Source organism: Haliotis rufescens, unplaced genomic scaffold (genome assembly GCF_023055435.1).
Source record: "Haliotis rufescens isolate VD_foot unplaced genomic scaffold, xgHalRufe1.0.p SCAF_7, whole genome shotgun sequence".
NCBI lineage: Eukaryota > Metazoa > Mollusca > Gastropoda > Lepetellida > Haliotidae > Haliotis > Haliotis rufescens.
The window spans coordinates 16,140,609-16,157,227 of NW_025964361.1; the positions used below are offsets into that span (position 1 = coordinate 16,140,609).

The 16,619-nt window shown below is 39.8% G+C and overlaps 1 protein-coding gene across 1 annotated transcript in view; it reads right to left on the reverse strand.

Annotated features, from left to right (window-relative positions):
• Window positions 1-16,389, reverse strand: part of LOC124123799 (solute carrier family 28 member 3-like) — a 37,956-nt gene extending 21,567 nt beyond the window's left edge. The window contains exons 1-3 of the mRNA XM_046486981.2: window positions 16,318-16,389; window positions 6,915-7,023; window positions 2,453-2,925 (exon numbers count right to left, since the gene is read on the reverse strand). Of these exons, the coding sequence (XP_046342937.1) occupies window positions 2,453-2,925; window positions 6,915-6,980 (539 nt within the window). The 5' untranslated portion in view covers window positions 6,981-7,023; window positions 16,318-16,389. The remainder of the gene's footprint in view (window positions 1-2,452; window positions 2,926-6,914; window positions 7,024-16,317) is intronic.
• Between the last annotated feature and the right edge of the window lie 230 nt (window positions 16,390-16,619).

Consider the following 16,619-nt stretch of genomic DNA (forward strand, 5'->3'; position numbering starts at 1 on the left):
CATATGTAAGTTGAAACAAAGGTAGAGCTGAGTTGAATCATGACACAGGTGAGTTGAAGCATAGGTAGAGGTGAGTTGAAACAAAAGTATAGTTGAGTTGATTCATGGCACAGGCGCGCTGAAACCTGGTACGGGTAGGTTGACACATATGTATAGGTTAGTTGAAGCGTGGGTATAGGTGATTTGAGGCGTGGGTATAGGTGAGTTGAAGCGTGGGTATAGGTGAGTTGAGGCGTGGGTATAGGTGAGTTGAGGCGTGGGTATAGGTGAGTTGAGGCATGGGTATAGGTGAGTTGAGGCGTGGGTATAGGTGAGTTGAGGCGTGAATATAGGTGAGTTGAGGCATGGGTATAGGTGAGTTGAGGCGTAGGTATAGGTGAGTTAAGGTGTGAGTATAGGTGAGTTGAGACATGGGTATCGGTGAGTTGAGGCGTGGGTATAGGTGAGTTTAGGCGTGGGTATAGGTGAGTTGAGGCATGGGTATAGGTGAGTTGAGGCATGGGTATTGGTGAGTTGAGGCGTGGGTAAAGGTGAGTTGTGTGGGTATAGGTGCGTTGAGGCGTGGGTACGTGAGTTGAGGCATGGGTTTAGGTGAGTTGTGAGGGTAAAGGTGAGTTGAGGCGTGGGTACGTGAGTTGAGGCGTGGGTAAAGGTGAGTTAAGGCATGGGTATAGGCGAGTTGACACATATTTATAGGTGAGATGAGGCGTTGGTATAGGTGAGTTGAGGCGTGGGTATAGGTGAGTTAAGGCGTGGGTATGGGTGAGTTGAGGCCTGGGTGAGTTGAAATGAAAGACAGGTACATGTGCATTGAAACAAACTTATAATTGCATATGCACAGGCAGGTGGTTGAAAGATGTTGACAGGTGAGTCGAAATATACGTATAAGAAAACGTAACAGTTGGGTAACAGTTATGTACGAATATGAGAACCCGAATGTACATTTTTGCAAATAGAAATTCAATTCTTATATAGTTATCAACGTATAGGGAAATTGAGGAATTAACAGCTGTTTGCGTATAGAGAAACTGATATTAAAGTTCAGGGCTGTGGACGTATACAGAGATTGAAATACAAGTCAACTGCTGTGGACGTATAGAGAAACTGAAGTACAAGCTAACAGCTGTGGACGTATAGAGAAACTGAAGTACAAGTTAACAGCTGTGGACGTATAGAGAAACTGAAGTACAAGTTAACAGCTGTGGACGTATAGAGAAACTGAAGTACAAGTTAACAGCTGTGGACGTATACAGAAACTGAAGTCGAAGTTAACTGCTGTGGACGTATAGAGAAACTGAAGTACAAGTTAACAGCTGTGGACGTATACAGAAACTGAAGTACAAGTTAACTGCTGTGGACGTATAGAGAAACTGATGTACAAGATAACTGCTGTGGACGTATACAGAAACTGATGTACAAGATAACTGTTGTGGACGTATAGAGAAACTGAAGTACAAGCTAACAGCTGTGGACGTATAGAGAAACTGATGTACAAGTTAACTGCTGTGGACGTATAGAGAAACTGAAGTACAAGTTAACAGCTGTGGACGTATAGATAAACTGAAGTACAAGCTAACAGCTGTGGACGTATACAGAAACTGATGTACAAGTTAACTGCTGTGGACGTATAGAGAAACTGATGTACAAGTTAACTGCTGTGGACGTATAGAGAAACTGAAGTACAAGCTAACAGCTGTGGACGTATAGAGAAACTGATGTACAAGTTAACTGCTGTGGACGTATAGAGAAACTGAAGTACAAGTTAACAGCTGTGGACGTATAGAGAAACTGATGTACAAGTTAACTGCTGTGGACGTATTGAGAAACTGAAGTACAAGTTAACAGCTACGAGGGATGATTGATAACGTCTCAGACTCACATTGAGAGACATGCGCAATGCCGCAATATGTGGAGATTACATGACGCCATGGAGGTATATACACAAAAACTGGACAACTTTGAGGATTGTGCATTGATCAAGCTCTTGCAGAAAAAAGCCCTCCATGAAGATATGAGTGCAACGATGGGGAAGGATGCCCCTTCCTATGCCACCGTAATATGATGGGCAGCAAAGTTAAAGCGTGGCACGGAGAGCCGTGAAGACGACCCCAGTCGTGGAAGGTTGTCACAGCAGCAATGCCAGAAATGAACACCGACTTTAACTCTGTTCCTACTCAAAACACTAAACGTGATTGAACATTATTATTTTGGGAACCCTTAGACAGTGTAATTACGTATGATTGTCAATGGTACGTCCATTATCAATTGCAGATTTTAATATTCTTTGCCAATTGGAAATAAATAAGGAAGAACTGAGATAAAAAAAAGAGGGAGTATTCAGTACTTACACTCCATATAGTCGAGACATAACAACTTGTCTCTACATTTGCTAATATTAGATCTGTTAGATAATACAAAAATACATTGCAACCTTATCTCTAAGACCACTAACCATCTTGCAATTCTCCTGGCCTTAGCGATCAGCAGTTTCTCTCGGAATGTCCACTTTCTATCTGTCCAGTCTAGTCGAGGGATGATGTTTTTTCTCACAACTTTACTGGCGAGTATGGCAGCGCCAAACACGGTGCAGGCCAGGAGTCTAATGGAGCCCTCATCACCAAACGTCAACACCATGGAAAAGACAAAATATATCACATACAGAACCAGCAATGATAACTTTATAACAGCTTCACATCTGTCTCGAAAACATGTTGGCACAGAGGACCGCAGGCTTGACCGGAAAGACAAGATCTTCCTGGAACAACAGTTAGCTCTCTCTTCGTCCTCGACGTCACTGACGTCATCATCACCGTCATCAATAGGTATATTGTCGTTGCCAGGTAACACGTCCTTCTCGACAGCCTTGCTCCCCGCTATTGTCTTCATGGCGATCACCACAGCGCTGGAGACGTCAGTATTAACGACCTGTAACACATGCAGGGGCATAAACAATAATGCTCTTTGCGACTACGATGTGGTTTTATACATATCAGACATAACAATGATGTGGTTTTATACAAGTGTAAATTGGCACAGCTCCCATGGCCGAAAGCTATGAATACATTTGTATCAAAATGTAAATACGAAATGTAGATTATTTGGCACAAACACAGTATCTTAAGCGACATGATGGAATGGCTCAATCATTTTGTTACTGTCTTCGCAATGCTTGTGGTTTTGACGCAGAGGTCCATCCATGTTACGACCCAGAATATGTAGAGGGCGTCATGGAAAATGACAAATGCAAAATTCTTTGGAATAGGCCCGTATACAGCCTCAGACGTATCCAGGGGGCACGGGTGGCCCAGTCGTCTAAGGCGCCGCGATTCGCTGTGCAGAGTTGCGTCCCTTGGGCACGCCAGAAACCAATGATTGTGGGTTCGAATCCCGGTTCGCCCTGATTATGTTTCTAGGTTTGTCAGCACCATACCCGTGCTCGTGGGTTTCACCGAAGTGGTAAACGTCTGAGACCTGCATCACTTCGGGCTTTCCTCCCACATTAAGCTGACACGCCGCGATATAACTGAAATATTGTTAAAAGCTCAGACGTATCCAGGTCAACAAACCTGATCTTGTCCTTTTTGATGAATCCAATGAAATCATTTATATCACTGAATTTTCTACTAATCCTGCCAGATTTAGGGTTATATCGACAGTGCCCCGTCATTCTAACACTATCAGTCACAATATATGTGGTTTACATAATACAGTGAAACCCAAGCCGCCTGTAATGTGCTAGAAGGGTAACAGCCACACGACAGGGCCAACCGCTCTCATCGATTTGAAATGATGTCGGAGACCGGAATTAAGTTAAATAGAAATGAAAAGTGTTTGTTTCTTGCTGTGAAAACTCGTATGGCTTATGACAACCGACACAGAACATAACGATATATGAACTAAAGCAACGATGAAAGATTTGTTTTAATTTTCAGAAAACCAACACTTATAGCCATTGCTACTTTGGTTTTAGAACCATTGGAGCTAACGAAAGACCACTGGAGTTTGAAAAGGAGTATAACCATTTCGGTGCATGCGTAGATTAATTCACTTTCTACATATGAGCACCGTTAATCGAAACTGCGACAACGCGACAATGCGACAATGCAATATTATCAATATGTCGCGTTGTCGCGAACTCTAACACCTTTTTATACATTTTGGATGGGGCGAGAATGAGACAACGCAAAATATTTTGAGCTTGAAAAATGTCGCGTTGTCGCTTTGTGGCCCTTTGGTAAAATAAAACAGGTTATTCAAAGTGCGACAATGCGACAACGCGACAATGCGACAAATGGCCAAAATGTCGCGTTGTCGCATTGTCGCATTCTCGGGCTTTGGTTAATTTTGACACCCTTTGCTTGTTTTTGTAAGGGTAACAATGCAACAGTACGACAATACGACAATGTCCCATCTAGGATTTCATTGTAAGCCAAGGCTGAATACTTAGCCCTTTGTTATTTTCGCTTTTCATAGAAGAGCTAGTAAAAGTTATACATAAAATGGGAAACATGACATACAATTATATTCTGATATTTTTGGAAATTTTGTTAATGTCATTTGCAGATGACGTCATCCTTGACTCAGAATCTATTGTGGGTTTACAGACCCAGGTTAATATTCTTGTTTTTATCCAGATACATGGGGATTAACTATGTTGTTGTTTCAGGGAGAAATGGACATACAAAGACACCCCACTGTCCACAGTTAACAGGTATGAGGACTTGGGTGTAACATTTTCTTCTACTTTCAAGACGACAAACTGCATTGTTGATCTAGTAAATCTCGGAAAAAAACGGACTTTAATGGAAATAAATATAAATTAAAAAAAGACTGGAATGATGGAACCAAAACTATTTTAATATATTTTAAACACAGATATTACCAATACCCTTTGGTTCAGAAGAATGGGGTTACCAGCAGTCTGAACAATAAGAACGAATTCATCTTTTGGCATGTTAAAGTGTTTTAAAGGTGAAAAAAACAAAAACAAACGCCAAATGCCATTGTCTCCGGTGAATATTGTCGCTACCCGCGTTTTGTCAATGCTCAGGTCCGTATTACAAAATGAATCAGAATACACGAAGGATGAATTTCGACAACATTGGTCATAACACTTGGGTGGAATCTGTTCGTAACATTTTATTCCCGCATGGTTTCGAATTTGTATGGTTTAACCAGTCTGTTGGGGTCAATATAGCTTTTATTAGGGTATCAAAAACGTCTCTTATAGATGGAATACATCCTAACTGGATGTCAACACTCAACATTAGCACCAGATATGTCAGGTATATAGAATATAAAACCTTGTTTGAACCTGAAATATACTTGAGTATTTACAATGGCAAACATATACGCGATGTTTTTATTGAATTAACATGTAATGTTTTACCTTCACGATACAACGAGGGGAGGAAACAATATATCAAATCATGTTTACGTATGTGTCCTGTTTGCAATATATGTCGTGAAGATGAATATCATTTCGTATTGATCCGTTAACATTATATTGACTTACGTAAAGTTTATTTACCAGAATTATAATGAAAAATTCCAACTGTTAATACATTCCAAAGTTTATTCTGTACAACTCAGAATGATTAATCAAGACCTCTGCAATATTATGATCATAATGCATTCACAAAAACATGACGTAAAATCCATGTAATTTGTTTACATTGTATTTTTGACTTTGCTTTTCTTGCCTCTGCATGTGTTTGTGACGGGTGCCACAGGTGGTGGCTCACCTTTTCGCAGGTACTTGGTATCATCACTATTTTATAGTTGTTCATAAACACATGCTCATGATATATTCGGAATCGTACAATCGACTCTGTATTTAACAGAGTTTTTTATGAATATGGAAAGGGCTTTGTATTTTATTGCATATGGGCGAATGCCTTCACACACATTGTTGATGTCTGAAATTTAATTTGCTGTGCTGCTAAATGTATCCACGATATAAGATGCATATATCTTCACATGCAGCACTTGTATAAATCTTTGGGTATTCCACGCATTTTGTAATATTTAACTAAATAGCATAGCTTGGATTCAAGGAAAATGCCACAAATGTACTTATTCAAACTGAAAACAAATAGTAATCTGGTTGAACATCTGAACGTTATTCCCGTTCAAGACGGCGTGTCAGCTAACTGTAGAAGGAAAGTCTCAGATGATGCAGGCTCAGATCTCTTTGGTGAAACCCACCCCCACATGTCACATTGGAAGCTGACAAACCCGGCCCCCACATGTCACATTGGAAGCTGACAAACCCACTACCACATGTCACATTGGAAGCTGACAAACCCACTACCACATGTCACATTGGAAGCTGACAAACCACCCCCACATGTCACATTGGAAGCTGACAAACCCACTACCACATGTCACATTGGAAGCTGACAAACCACCCCCACATGTCACATTGGAAGCTGACAAACCCACTACCACATGTCACTTTGGAAGCTGACAAACCACCCCCACATGTCAAATTGGAAGCTGACAAACCCACCCCCACATGTCACATTGGAAGCTGACAAACCCACCCCCACATGTCACATTGGAAGCTGACAAACCCACTACCACATGTCACATTGGAAGCTGACAACCCACAAATATAATCTAGCGACACTGGGTTCTGATACACCTAAGGGACTCCACACAGCGGAACCACAGACGGCTGGGCCATCCGTGCCCACGACACGTTATGTTCAGTCTAGCTATATATCCCTGTCGCTCCATCAGTGTGTCACGAACACACCAGAATACGTTGCTACGAAACTTCCATTAACAAACTTGTACTGTTGTTGTACAGTAGATTAGTGAAATATGTTGATATATGTTAGCTGCAGAGGAGTCAAAGAATATTGACGCCCTATGTGAATAATCTCTTGACATAAGAAATGTGACTCTACCTGTGAGTTGGCCTGTGTGGTGAGCGCCATGGCTTCCCAGAGTTCCCCTGTCTCTGCTCTGTTCATGCCGTCCGAGTTTATACACCTCTCCGAGATCCCTTCTGTCACCCTGTCACACACAGACATGATGTTTGACAGTTCGCTGTGAAATATATATATATATATATGGATACATATATATATATCCATGTCCTAATGTTGGACATATATATGTGTATGTATAGGTGCATGTATATGTATGCGTGGTATGTATGTATGTAAAAGACATTCACTTATCCGTTCTCTGTGAATACGTTGCTTAATGTGGCAAATAACTGATATCTCTGACTCATTAACATTAATTTAATTGTATTCAGATTTTACAAAAAAGACTCAATCACTACACACAGCTTACCTTATCACATATAGTTTTTTCAGACACTTGACCAATTTCATACCAAAGATGAATATGTTATGCCTCCAGTGTTGTTCTGTGAGATAAGTGATGGACGTTTGATGTATTCATTATTGCATCGATAAGCATTGTTACCTTGCACCACTGACCAGTGCCCTCACAGCTTGTCTATCGAGCCAGTGTGTACATCTCACTCGCGTCCGCAGCTTCGAGTGGTCATTGGATGACCACCCACTGACCACCGTTATTGCATAATTCACATATTTCTATCTTTACAAAAAATCATAAAGCAACGCAATGACATAACTGGAATACCGTGCTAGCCGACGTTAAACTCAACTCACTCACTCACATAATCCTTATCTATGATTTCTCTTCCACATCTCCATTCTGCATCATTTCCCTGCATATACACCAGCTGCTAGATCATTTACGATACACTGGATCAAGTCGAGTTGGGGGTATCATCATTGAGGCAACACTATGCATGGCATCAGAGATAATTAAGATTAAGGACACGACCTTTGTTTTTAGGTATTCGACCTTCGATAAAGCTACTCTTCAACAGCACGGAAACTGCTCGGGAAATCATAAAGAGCTACGAAAAGCATTCCTCAACAATGAAATACAACACAAAAGTTCAACTGAGTTCGACATCGCATGTCTGCAGGTTTTATTGTTTGTATTATTTACTTCAAAACTGAGAAGCCAATGCATCACTTTATCATATAATATACTCCGCAAAAAAGGAAACGCAAAAGTAGGAAAAACGTATCGCCGACATCCGTACAATATTAATACCTAAAATGGATTGGTTACTTCTGCATGGATGGGGATTGATTTGTATGGAAAAGGATGAGCTACTGCAGAAATTTGGTGAAAAGTTGGAAAAATTAACGCAACAACGTCAACAGCCGACTGCAAACAAGAGAATCATCTTGTCATTTTGACGGACCTGCATCGTCGGTCACAGTCACAGGTCACAGAGTATGGCCTTCATCTGCGATGGAGATAAGTTTCGCCGTGCCTTGCGGATGGTAGACGATGTGCTTACAGGCGTCGCCGCACGAAACTACAAACAGGAAGCGGACAGATTTGGTGGTGGTAGTGTGATAATGTGGGCAGCCATCCCTACAGTGGTAGAACAGACTTGGTGCAAGTTCTTGGGATGTTAACGGCACAAAGTTACACGGATGAGATTCTTCGGCCACGCGTCCTTCCCATTATGCAGCAAGCGAACGTCATTTTCCAAGAAAAAAACGCCCGACCTCACACGGCAAGACTGACAACAGCCTTTTCCAGGAATCCCAACATCCAGGTCCTGCCATGGCCCTCCAGGTCTCTAGATTTTAAGCCAATCGAACATATATGTAATGCACTGGATCAACGACTGTGAACACGTCAGTAACAGTTGTCACAACCACTGCAGGTAGAGTGGGTGACCATTCCCCATGCTACAATTCGGGATGTGAATGCTTCCAGGGGACGACGATGCCAGTCAGTTTTGGACTCTAGTGGAGGCCATACATGATATTGAGAACAGATGACCTACACCTTGAAAATCTACTGTTCCATGTGCGTAATGTGGAACCTGGGTCAATTACAATAATGTGTACCAAGTTTGAACAATCGATTACTTTTTGTTGATTATTTATATCATATATAAAATATACATCTAAAAATGACTTTTGCGAGGGTTTTCTTCAGGGTATATCTGCATTTACAAATGACAAACATCACAATGATATGTATTTATCAAACTATTTTTGTCATTATTTCAAACATTGCATGATTTCAAATCCCCATTGTATTCAATAATTCATTAACATTGATTGAAGATTTTGTTATATCTATACATATATATTGAAAGAAATATCTATTTAATCTGCTTGTTTGAGCTTATGTTTTCATTCCAAAATGAGACGTTGAAAATGATAGACGTTAACGCGATATCTGCTATGATATTACGATTTTCGACCCTCAAGCTCGATGAAGCTGGGACAAGGGATGGTAAGTGCCATGGCGCCAAGGAAATGGAAAGTTTGAAACAGCCGCTCGCTAACCTGTCCTCTATTCGTAGCGATGGTGTTTGTTAGAATCGACCGGGTGCGTGTTCCGAGAAGACTCGCTGATGAATGTGTAGTTAGTCTACCAAAACAGACTTAATTATAATATGCCCATTAAGTCGTTTGAAGGCAACCTTAACCATCTCGGTCCATTTCGATACAAATATAAAAGTTTGGAGTTATTCGTTAAAAATAATAGGATAAATCAAGTATACCATCGAACGTACACGTATCTAACAATGTATTCGAACAAATGAACTCTAATCTGTGTAATACAGAAATAACTGTCTCCTCACTATAACCTACAGGTCGCTCGGCTCCCTATCAGGATAATACGGCAGTATCTACTCCGCTTTATGAATGAAAATACATGTGAACACATATGCACCTGACCTCGTTGGGCTATTGGGGAGAAGATGCCCCGCGAGATCAGGTAAGCCATGTAACATACACAACACCTATTATCACCGTTTAAGGTGTTTTACATTGAAACTAGTACATTTTATCATCGATAGGACAGAGTTTTGATGAAACCCAACTTGCGTTTTATTGAGATAGCCGTATTATTTGTTGCTGTAAAATTTAAAAAAAACAGTTCGAGGTTTACACATTTAGCTTTCCATTTGGAACAACAATGTCCATCTCCTGTTTAGGAAGTGATTATCATATCATTGTGATAACTCGGGTTGTTGGTTTTTAGGCGAAGGTGATGTCGACGGACTATGAACATGGTAAACGCGTTCATTTTTAAGTAAAATCTGTGGCGCAAGCTATTGTTCAGAGGATCAAAGGTGAAATGAAAGACGTGATAAAACGGGACGAAAACATGTGTTACCTCTTTCTACGTGTGGAAATTGATTTCGAGAATAGATGTCTCAGACACGAGAGACAAGGTTTACCCCAAAACATCAATACACTAATCAAGCTCCTCCGTTTTGATGAAATATCTAACGAGCAACAAAAGAATACTATCCTATACATTAATTATGGTTTACGACTTCGCAACCGTCTTTGTACAAATGATGTTTAATTATTCTTTAGGTTATTTGCCTTCATTAATCAAATGCTTTTATCTCTTCTTGTTGTGTTGTGTTGCGACTTATTTTTCACAAAATTGTACACGTGCACAGCTCTGTGCATATAAGTCTGCATGTTTATACTTCTACATGTACAAAATTGTATATATATAATGTTACTGTATGTATATGGGCCTATGGCCAGAATACAATAAATGATGATGATGATGATGAGAGAACTGTTCATCTACCTCCACCAGCACGGATAAGGCCGTGAGACACTAGGAAACCATCGCCACCCTACATAGCACACACATCTTACTGAGACCCAGTGTTACTCAAGGCACCAAGGAGTCACCATCTTGTCCAGAATATAGGAAACACTTTTCCACATAGAAACACAGAAGATGCATCAACCGCACCCACCCACCCCCACTCCTTCTCTCCTGTGCATGCCCCCTCCTCCCCATGCCCCTCCTCCTTCCTGGGATGAAGTGGTTGTGGAAAGACTACGTTTGTTTGACAGATTCTGCAAAGGGGACTCATCAAACCAATACCTAATATCATGTGGTGTTACACTGAGAGCCAACCTCTTTCTAATCCTATGATTGTAAGTTATGCCTTATGTGACATTTTGTGAAAGGCGTTCCTTTCGATCAACAGGCCTAGGATGATTTATTTTCGATGCCCGGAACAAAAGCATGATTGTTGTAGTTGACGTATGTCTGAAGCCAAAGATTATAAACGTCTCAACAGTTGACACTAACCTCCCATCACAAAAATGTGATTAATGTTATGCTATCACGTGACATTGTTATGAACCCCCTTTATGTGACACTATTCCATTCTCCCGTCGATCGACAATAGGTGAATATATTTACATTGACTGTGACCAAACAGCAGCCTATCACGTTCAATTTAACCTGATTTGTCCCATAACAGCAGCTCTGTAAAAGCGTTGTTTTAACCAAGTTGCAGTCCGATGTATCGCACAACTACATATCACTGGCATCTAATCATTAACATGAAATCCCAATCACTGGCATCTAGTCATAAACATGAAATTCTAATCACTAACATCTAGTCATAAACATGAAATCACTATCACTGGCATCTAGTCATAAACATTAAATCCCAATCACTGGCATCTAGTCATAAACATGAAATAACTATCACTGGCATCTAGTCTTCAACATTAAATCCCTATCCCTGGCATCTAGTCATAAACATGAAATCACTATCACTTGCATCTAATCATTAACATTAAACCACTACCACTGTCATCTAATCATTAACATTAAATCCCTATCACTGTCGTCTTATCATAAACATGAAATCACTATCACTGGCATCTAGTCATAACATGAAATCACTATCACTGGCATCTAGTCATAAACATGAAATCACTACCACTGGCATCTAATCATTAACATTAAACCACTACCACTGTCATCTAATCATTAGCAGGAAATCCCAATCACTGACATCTAGTCATCAACATGAAATCACTATCACTGGCATCTAGTCATAAACATGAAATCACTATCACTGGCATCTAGTCATAAACATGAAAACACTATCACTGACATCTAGTCATAAACATGAAATCACTATCACTGGCATCTAATCATTAACATGAAATCCCAATTACTGACATTTAGTCATCAACATGAAATCACTATCACTGGCATCTAGTCATAAACATGAAATCACTATCACTGGCATCTAGTCATAAACATGAAATCAGTATCGCTGACATCTAGTCATAAACATGAAATCACTATCACTGGCATCTAGTCATAAACATGAAATCCCAATCACTTGTATCTAGACATAAACATGAAATCACTATCACTGGTATCTAGTCAAAAACATGAAATTCCAATCACTAACATCTAGTCATAAACATGAAATCACTATCACTGGCATCTAGTCATAAACATTAAATCCCAATCACTGGCATCTAGTCATAAACATGAAATAACTATCACTGGCATCTAGTCATAAACATTAAATCACTATCCCTGGCATCTAGTCATAAACATGAAATCACTATCACTTGCATCTAATCATTAACATTAAACCACTACCACTGTCATCTAATCATTAACATTAAATCCCTATCACTGTCGTCTAATCATAAACATGAAATCCCAATCACTGGCATCTAGTCATAAACATGAAAACACTATCACTGGCATCTAGTCATAAACATGAAATCACTATCACTGGCATCTACTCATTAACATGAAACCACTACCACTGTCATCTTATCATTAACAGGAAATCCCAATCACTGACATCTAGTCATCAACATGAAATCACTATCACTGGCATCTAGTCATAAACATGAAATCACTATCACTGGCATCTAGTCATAAACATGAAATCACTATCACTGACATCTAGTCATAAACATGAAATCACTATCCCTGGCATCTAATCATTAACATTAAACCACTACCACTGTCATCTAATCATTAACATGAAATCCCAATCACTGACATCTAGTCATCAACATGAAATCACTATCACTGGCATCTAGTCATAAACATGAAATCACTATCACTGGCATCTAGTCATAAACATGAAATCCCAATCACTGGCATCTAGTCATAAACATGAAATCCCAATCACTTGTATCTAGACATAAACATGAAATCACTATCACTGGTATCTAGTCATAAACATGAAATCACTATCACTGGTATCTAGTCATAAACATGAAATCACTATCACTGGTATCTAGTCATCAACATGAAATCACTATCACTGGTATCTAGTCATAAACATTAAATCCGAAACACTGGTATCTAGTCATAAACATGAAATCAATATCACTGGCATCTAATCATTAACATTAAATGCCTATCACTGGCATCTAGTCATAAACATGAAATCACTATCACTGGCATCTAATCTTCAACATAAAATCACTATCACTGGCATCTAGTCATAAACATGAAATCCCAATCACTTGTATCTAGTCATAAACATTAAATCCCTATCACTGGCATCTAGACATAAACATGGAATCACTATCACTGGTATCTAATCTTCAACATAAAATCACTATCACTGGTATCTAGTCATAAACATGGAATCCCTATCACTGGCATCTAGTCATAAACATTAAATCCCTATCACTGGCATCTAGTCATAAACATGGAATCACTATCACTGGCATCTAGTCATAAACATTAAATCACTATCACTGGCATCTAGTCATAAAGATTAAATCTCTATCACTGTCATCTAGTCATAAACATTAAATCCCTATCACTGTCATCTAGTCATAAACATGAAATCCCAATCACTGGCATCTAGTCATAAACATGAAATCCCAATCACTTGCATCTAGACGTTAACATAAAATCCCTACCACTGTCATCTAATGCTATATATGAAATCCCAATCACTGGCATCTAGTCATAAACATGAAATCCTTATCACTGTCATCTAATCATAAACGTGAAACCCTTATCACTGGTGGAAACATGAAAACAATACCACATATCCATACCACTGCATCTAGTCATGAACATGAACTCCCTCTCACATTCCTCTAGTCATAAACATGAAGTCCATACCACTGCCATCTAGTCACTTGGACCGAGCATTTTAATGTCATACATTGAAACGAACTAACTCAGTGTATGAACTAACCACGGAACATTAGGTGAGTTGGGTGTAACGCCGTTTAACCTTATCAAGGTAATGATGGTCACTCGGAGGAAAGAACACAATCAATGTTGGAATAAAGCACGCATTGTTTGAAAAAAGCACGGTAACAATGGTCACTTAAAGATAATTGCGCATTGTTTGAAATTAGCACGGTAATTATGGTCACTTGGAGGAAAGTACGCATTGTTTGAAATAAGCATGGTAACAATGGTCACTTAAAGATAATTGCGCATTGTTTGAAATTAGCACGGTAATTATGGTCACTTGGAGGAAAGTACGCATTGTTTGAAATTAGCACGGTAATAATGGTCACTTGGAGGAAAGTATACATTGTTTGAAATTAGCACGGTAATAATGGTCACTTGGAGGAAAGTATACATTGTTTGAAATTAGCACGGTAATAATCGTCACTTGGAGGAAAGTACACGTTGTTTGAAATTAGCACGGTAATTATGGTCACTTGGAGGAAAGTACGCATTGTTTGAAGTTAGCACGGTAATAATGGTCACTTGGAGGAAAGTATACATTGTTTGAAATTAGCACGGTAATAATGGTCACTTGGAGGAAAGTACACATTGTTTGAAATTAGCACGGTAATTATGGTCACTTGGAGGAAAGTACACATTGTTTGAAATAAGCACGGTAATAATGGTCACTTGGAGAAAAGTACACATTGTTTGAAATTAGCACGGTAACAGTACAAGGAATGACGTGTACTGACATTGTAGACGGGATTGAGTAACATGTCTATGGAGCAATTACAAGGACAATAATATTTACATAATTTCCGACATGTTTTGAATACCTGGCACACCCCAACAAGTGCTACTCCTAACTTATTAGAGGTTTTTGAAAAAAACCAAGTTTTCATCTTGATATAATGCGGGATAGGGTTATTTGGGTGTTGGGGTGGTGGTGGGGTGTTTGAACATCAGGGAATTTCACTTTAACCAAATATGTGAACTTACAAGATATACTGATTTGACCATATGGGTGGTGACATGGGCGTCTTTGACAAAGGAGACATCGAACATGGTGACTGTGTTGAAGAATGTATTTAGGTTCAGGGCTCATTGGTCAAGAAAAAATGTGAATTTCTGACCATTCAGCTTCCGATATTGGATGCGTAGTCCGTTTCGTCACTAGAGTAGGAAAACACCAAGAGCCCGAATGACCGTCTCAACACATCTCTCACCTTCCACCCAGTCAACCGATTACACAATCAAGTCTTCCTGTCGGCGGGAACCGGTTTCTCGTTCTGTGAACTGGCCATGTCCCGCTGCTTCATTTCTACAATAGGGTTAGTGAACATACACTGGACCAGCCCCTGGTCCTAGGAGCGTATTGGTGTAATCAGGCCCAGATCAGGCTACGTTTCTGCTTTACTATTTGGGACACATTTCCGTGTACAGTAAACAAAGGCGACAAAACTCCTTTCATAATCGCAAGAAATCTCTAATAAAAGCAGATCTGATGCGACCACGAGACCACTTTGGATGTCCCAAGTTTGTTTCAGTGAATCCAATTCTGGTCGATTACAGACGATTACGATATCCAGGGACTCATTTCTAAGTGGAGGCTAGTATGATTGGTATCGAATCTTCTTTCGAAACTTCTCAGTTCTCTGACAAGAAGCACGTTAGTCACCGCCATTGTCGCCAATATCCTAAATGAACACACATACGTGCCTGCTGTGTCGTCGTCAGTTGCACGGATTAAGTGAGATTGTTAAAAGAAGGAATTGATAATGTCTGCAACAGCAGTATTTACAAATTAAACGACAGTTCACAGGAAGTTTATTATTTGATGCGCGGCAAACTATGGACTCCCTTTGACTTCAATCTGCCTCCGAACGTCTATATAAGGCAATGAAGTAAACTGCTTCTGTTACACATGGAACTAAATCATATAGCATGTGGTATGTTGGCTCTAGTGTAGCTATGCATTGGTATGTATGTAATGTATGATAGGAGTTATTTGTAGGTTAGAGATGGTTATAAAATACATTCCCATTATGTGGAAGACTTCATATTTAAACGTTTCGAACCAGTACCACACAAACATGTCTGCGGGTTGACGATGCTCTTGGTGTACCATCACACGAATACACCCAACTACACCTTTCACACCAACCACACAAAAGACATCCCGATATACCAACAAACTCATCATACACATGTAGATGTTAGAATGACCCTAACAATCTGATATTTGAACACATTTTACAGCAACATTTAACTTACCTTCGCTCTTAGCACCAGGGTCTGGTCGAGTGTAGGTTTACTAAATGCAATTGGAGTACATATAACTCTCAATTTGTACTCCAATAGAACCCCTACGACCCGCCCATTCAAGCTGCAGTCATTCCAACCATGACCAGGCCTTTGCTTACCGATGCGTGGTTTTTCACAAAGGTCACTTGTAACTGATGGTAGTTCATCCATAACTGCTGATCTGTTTGGGAACAATGCCATTTGCATCTTTGCACCCACATGCTTCACATGTCTGCTATAATGTAACAAATACGCAAAAAACACGAGCCACA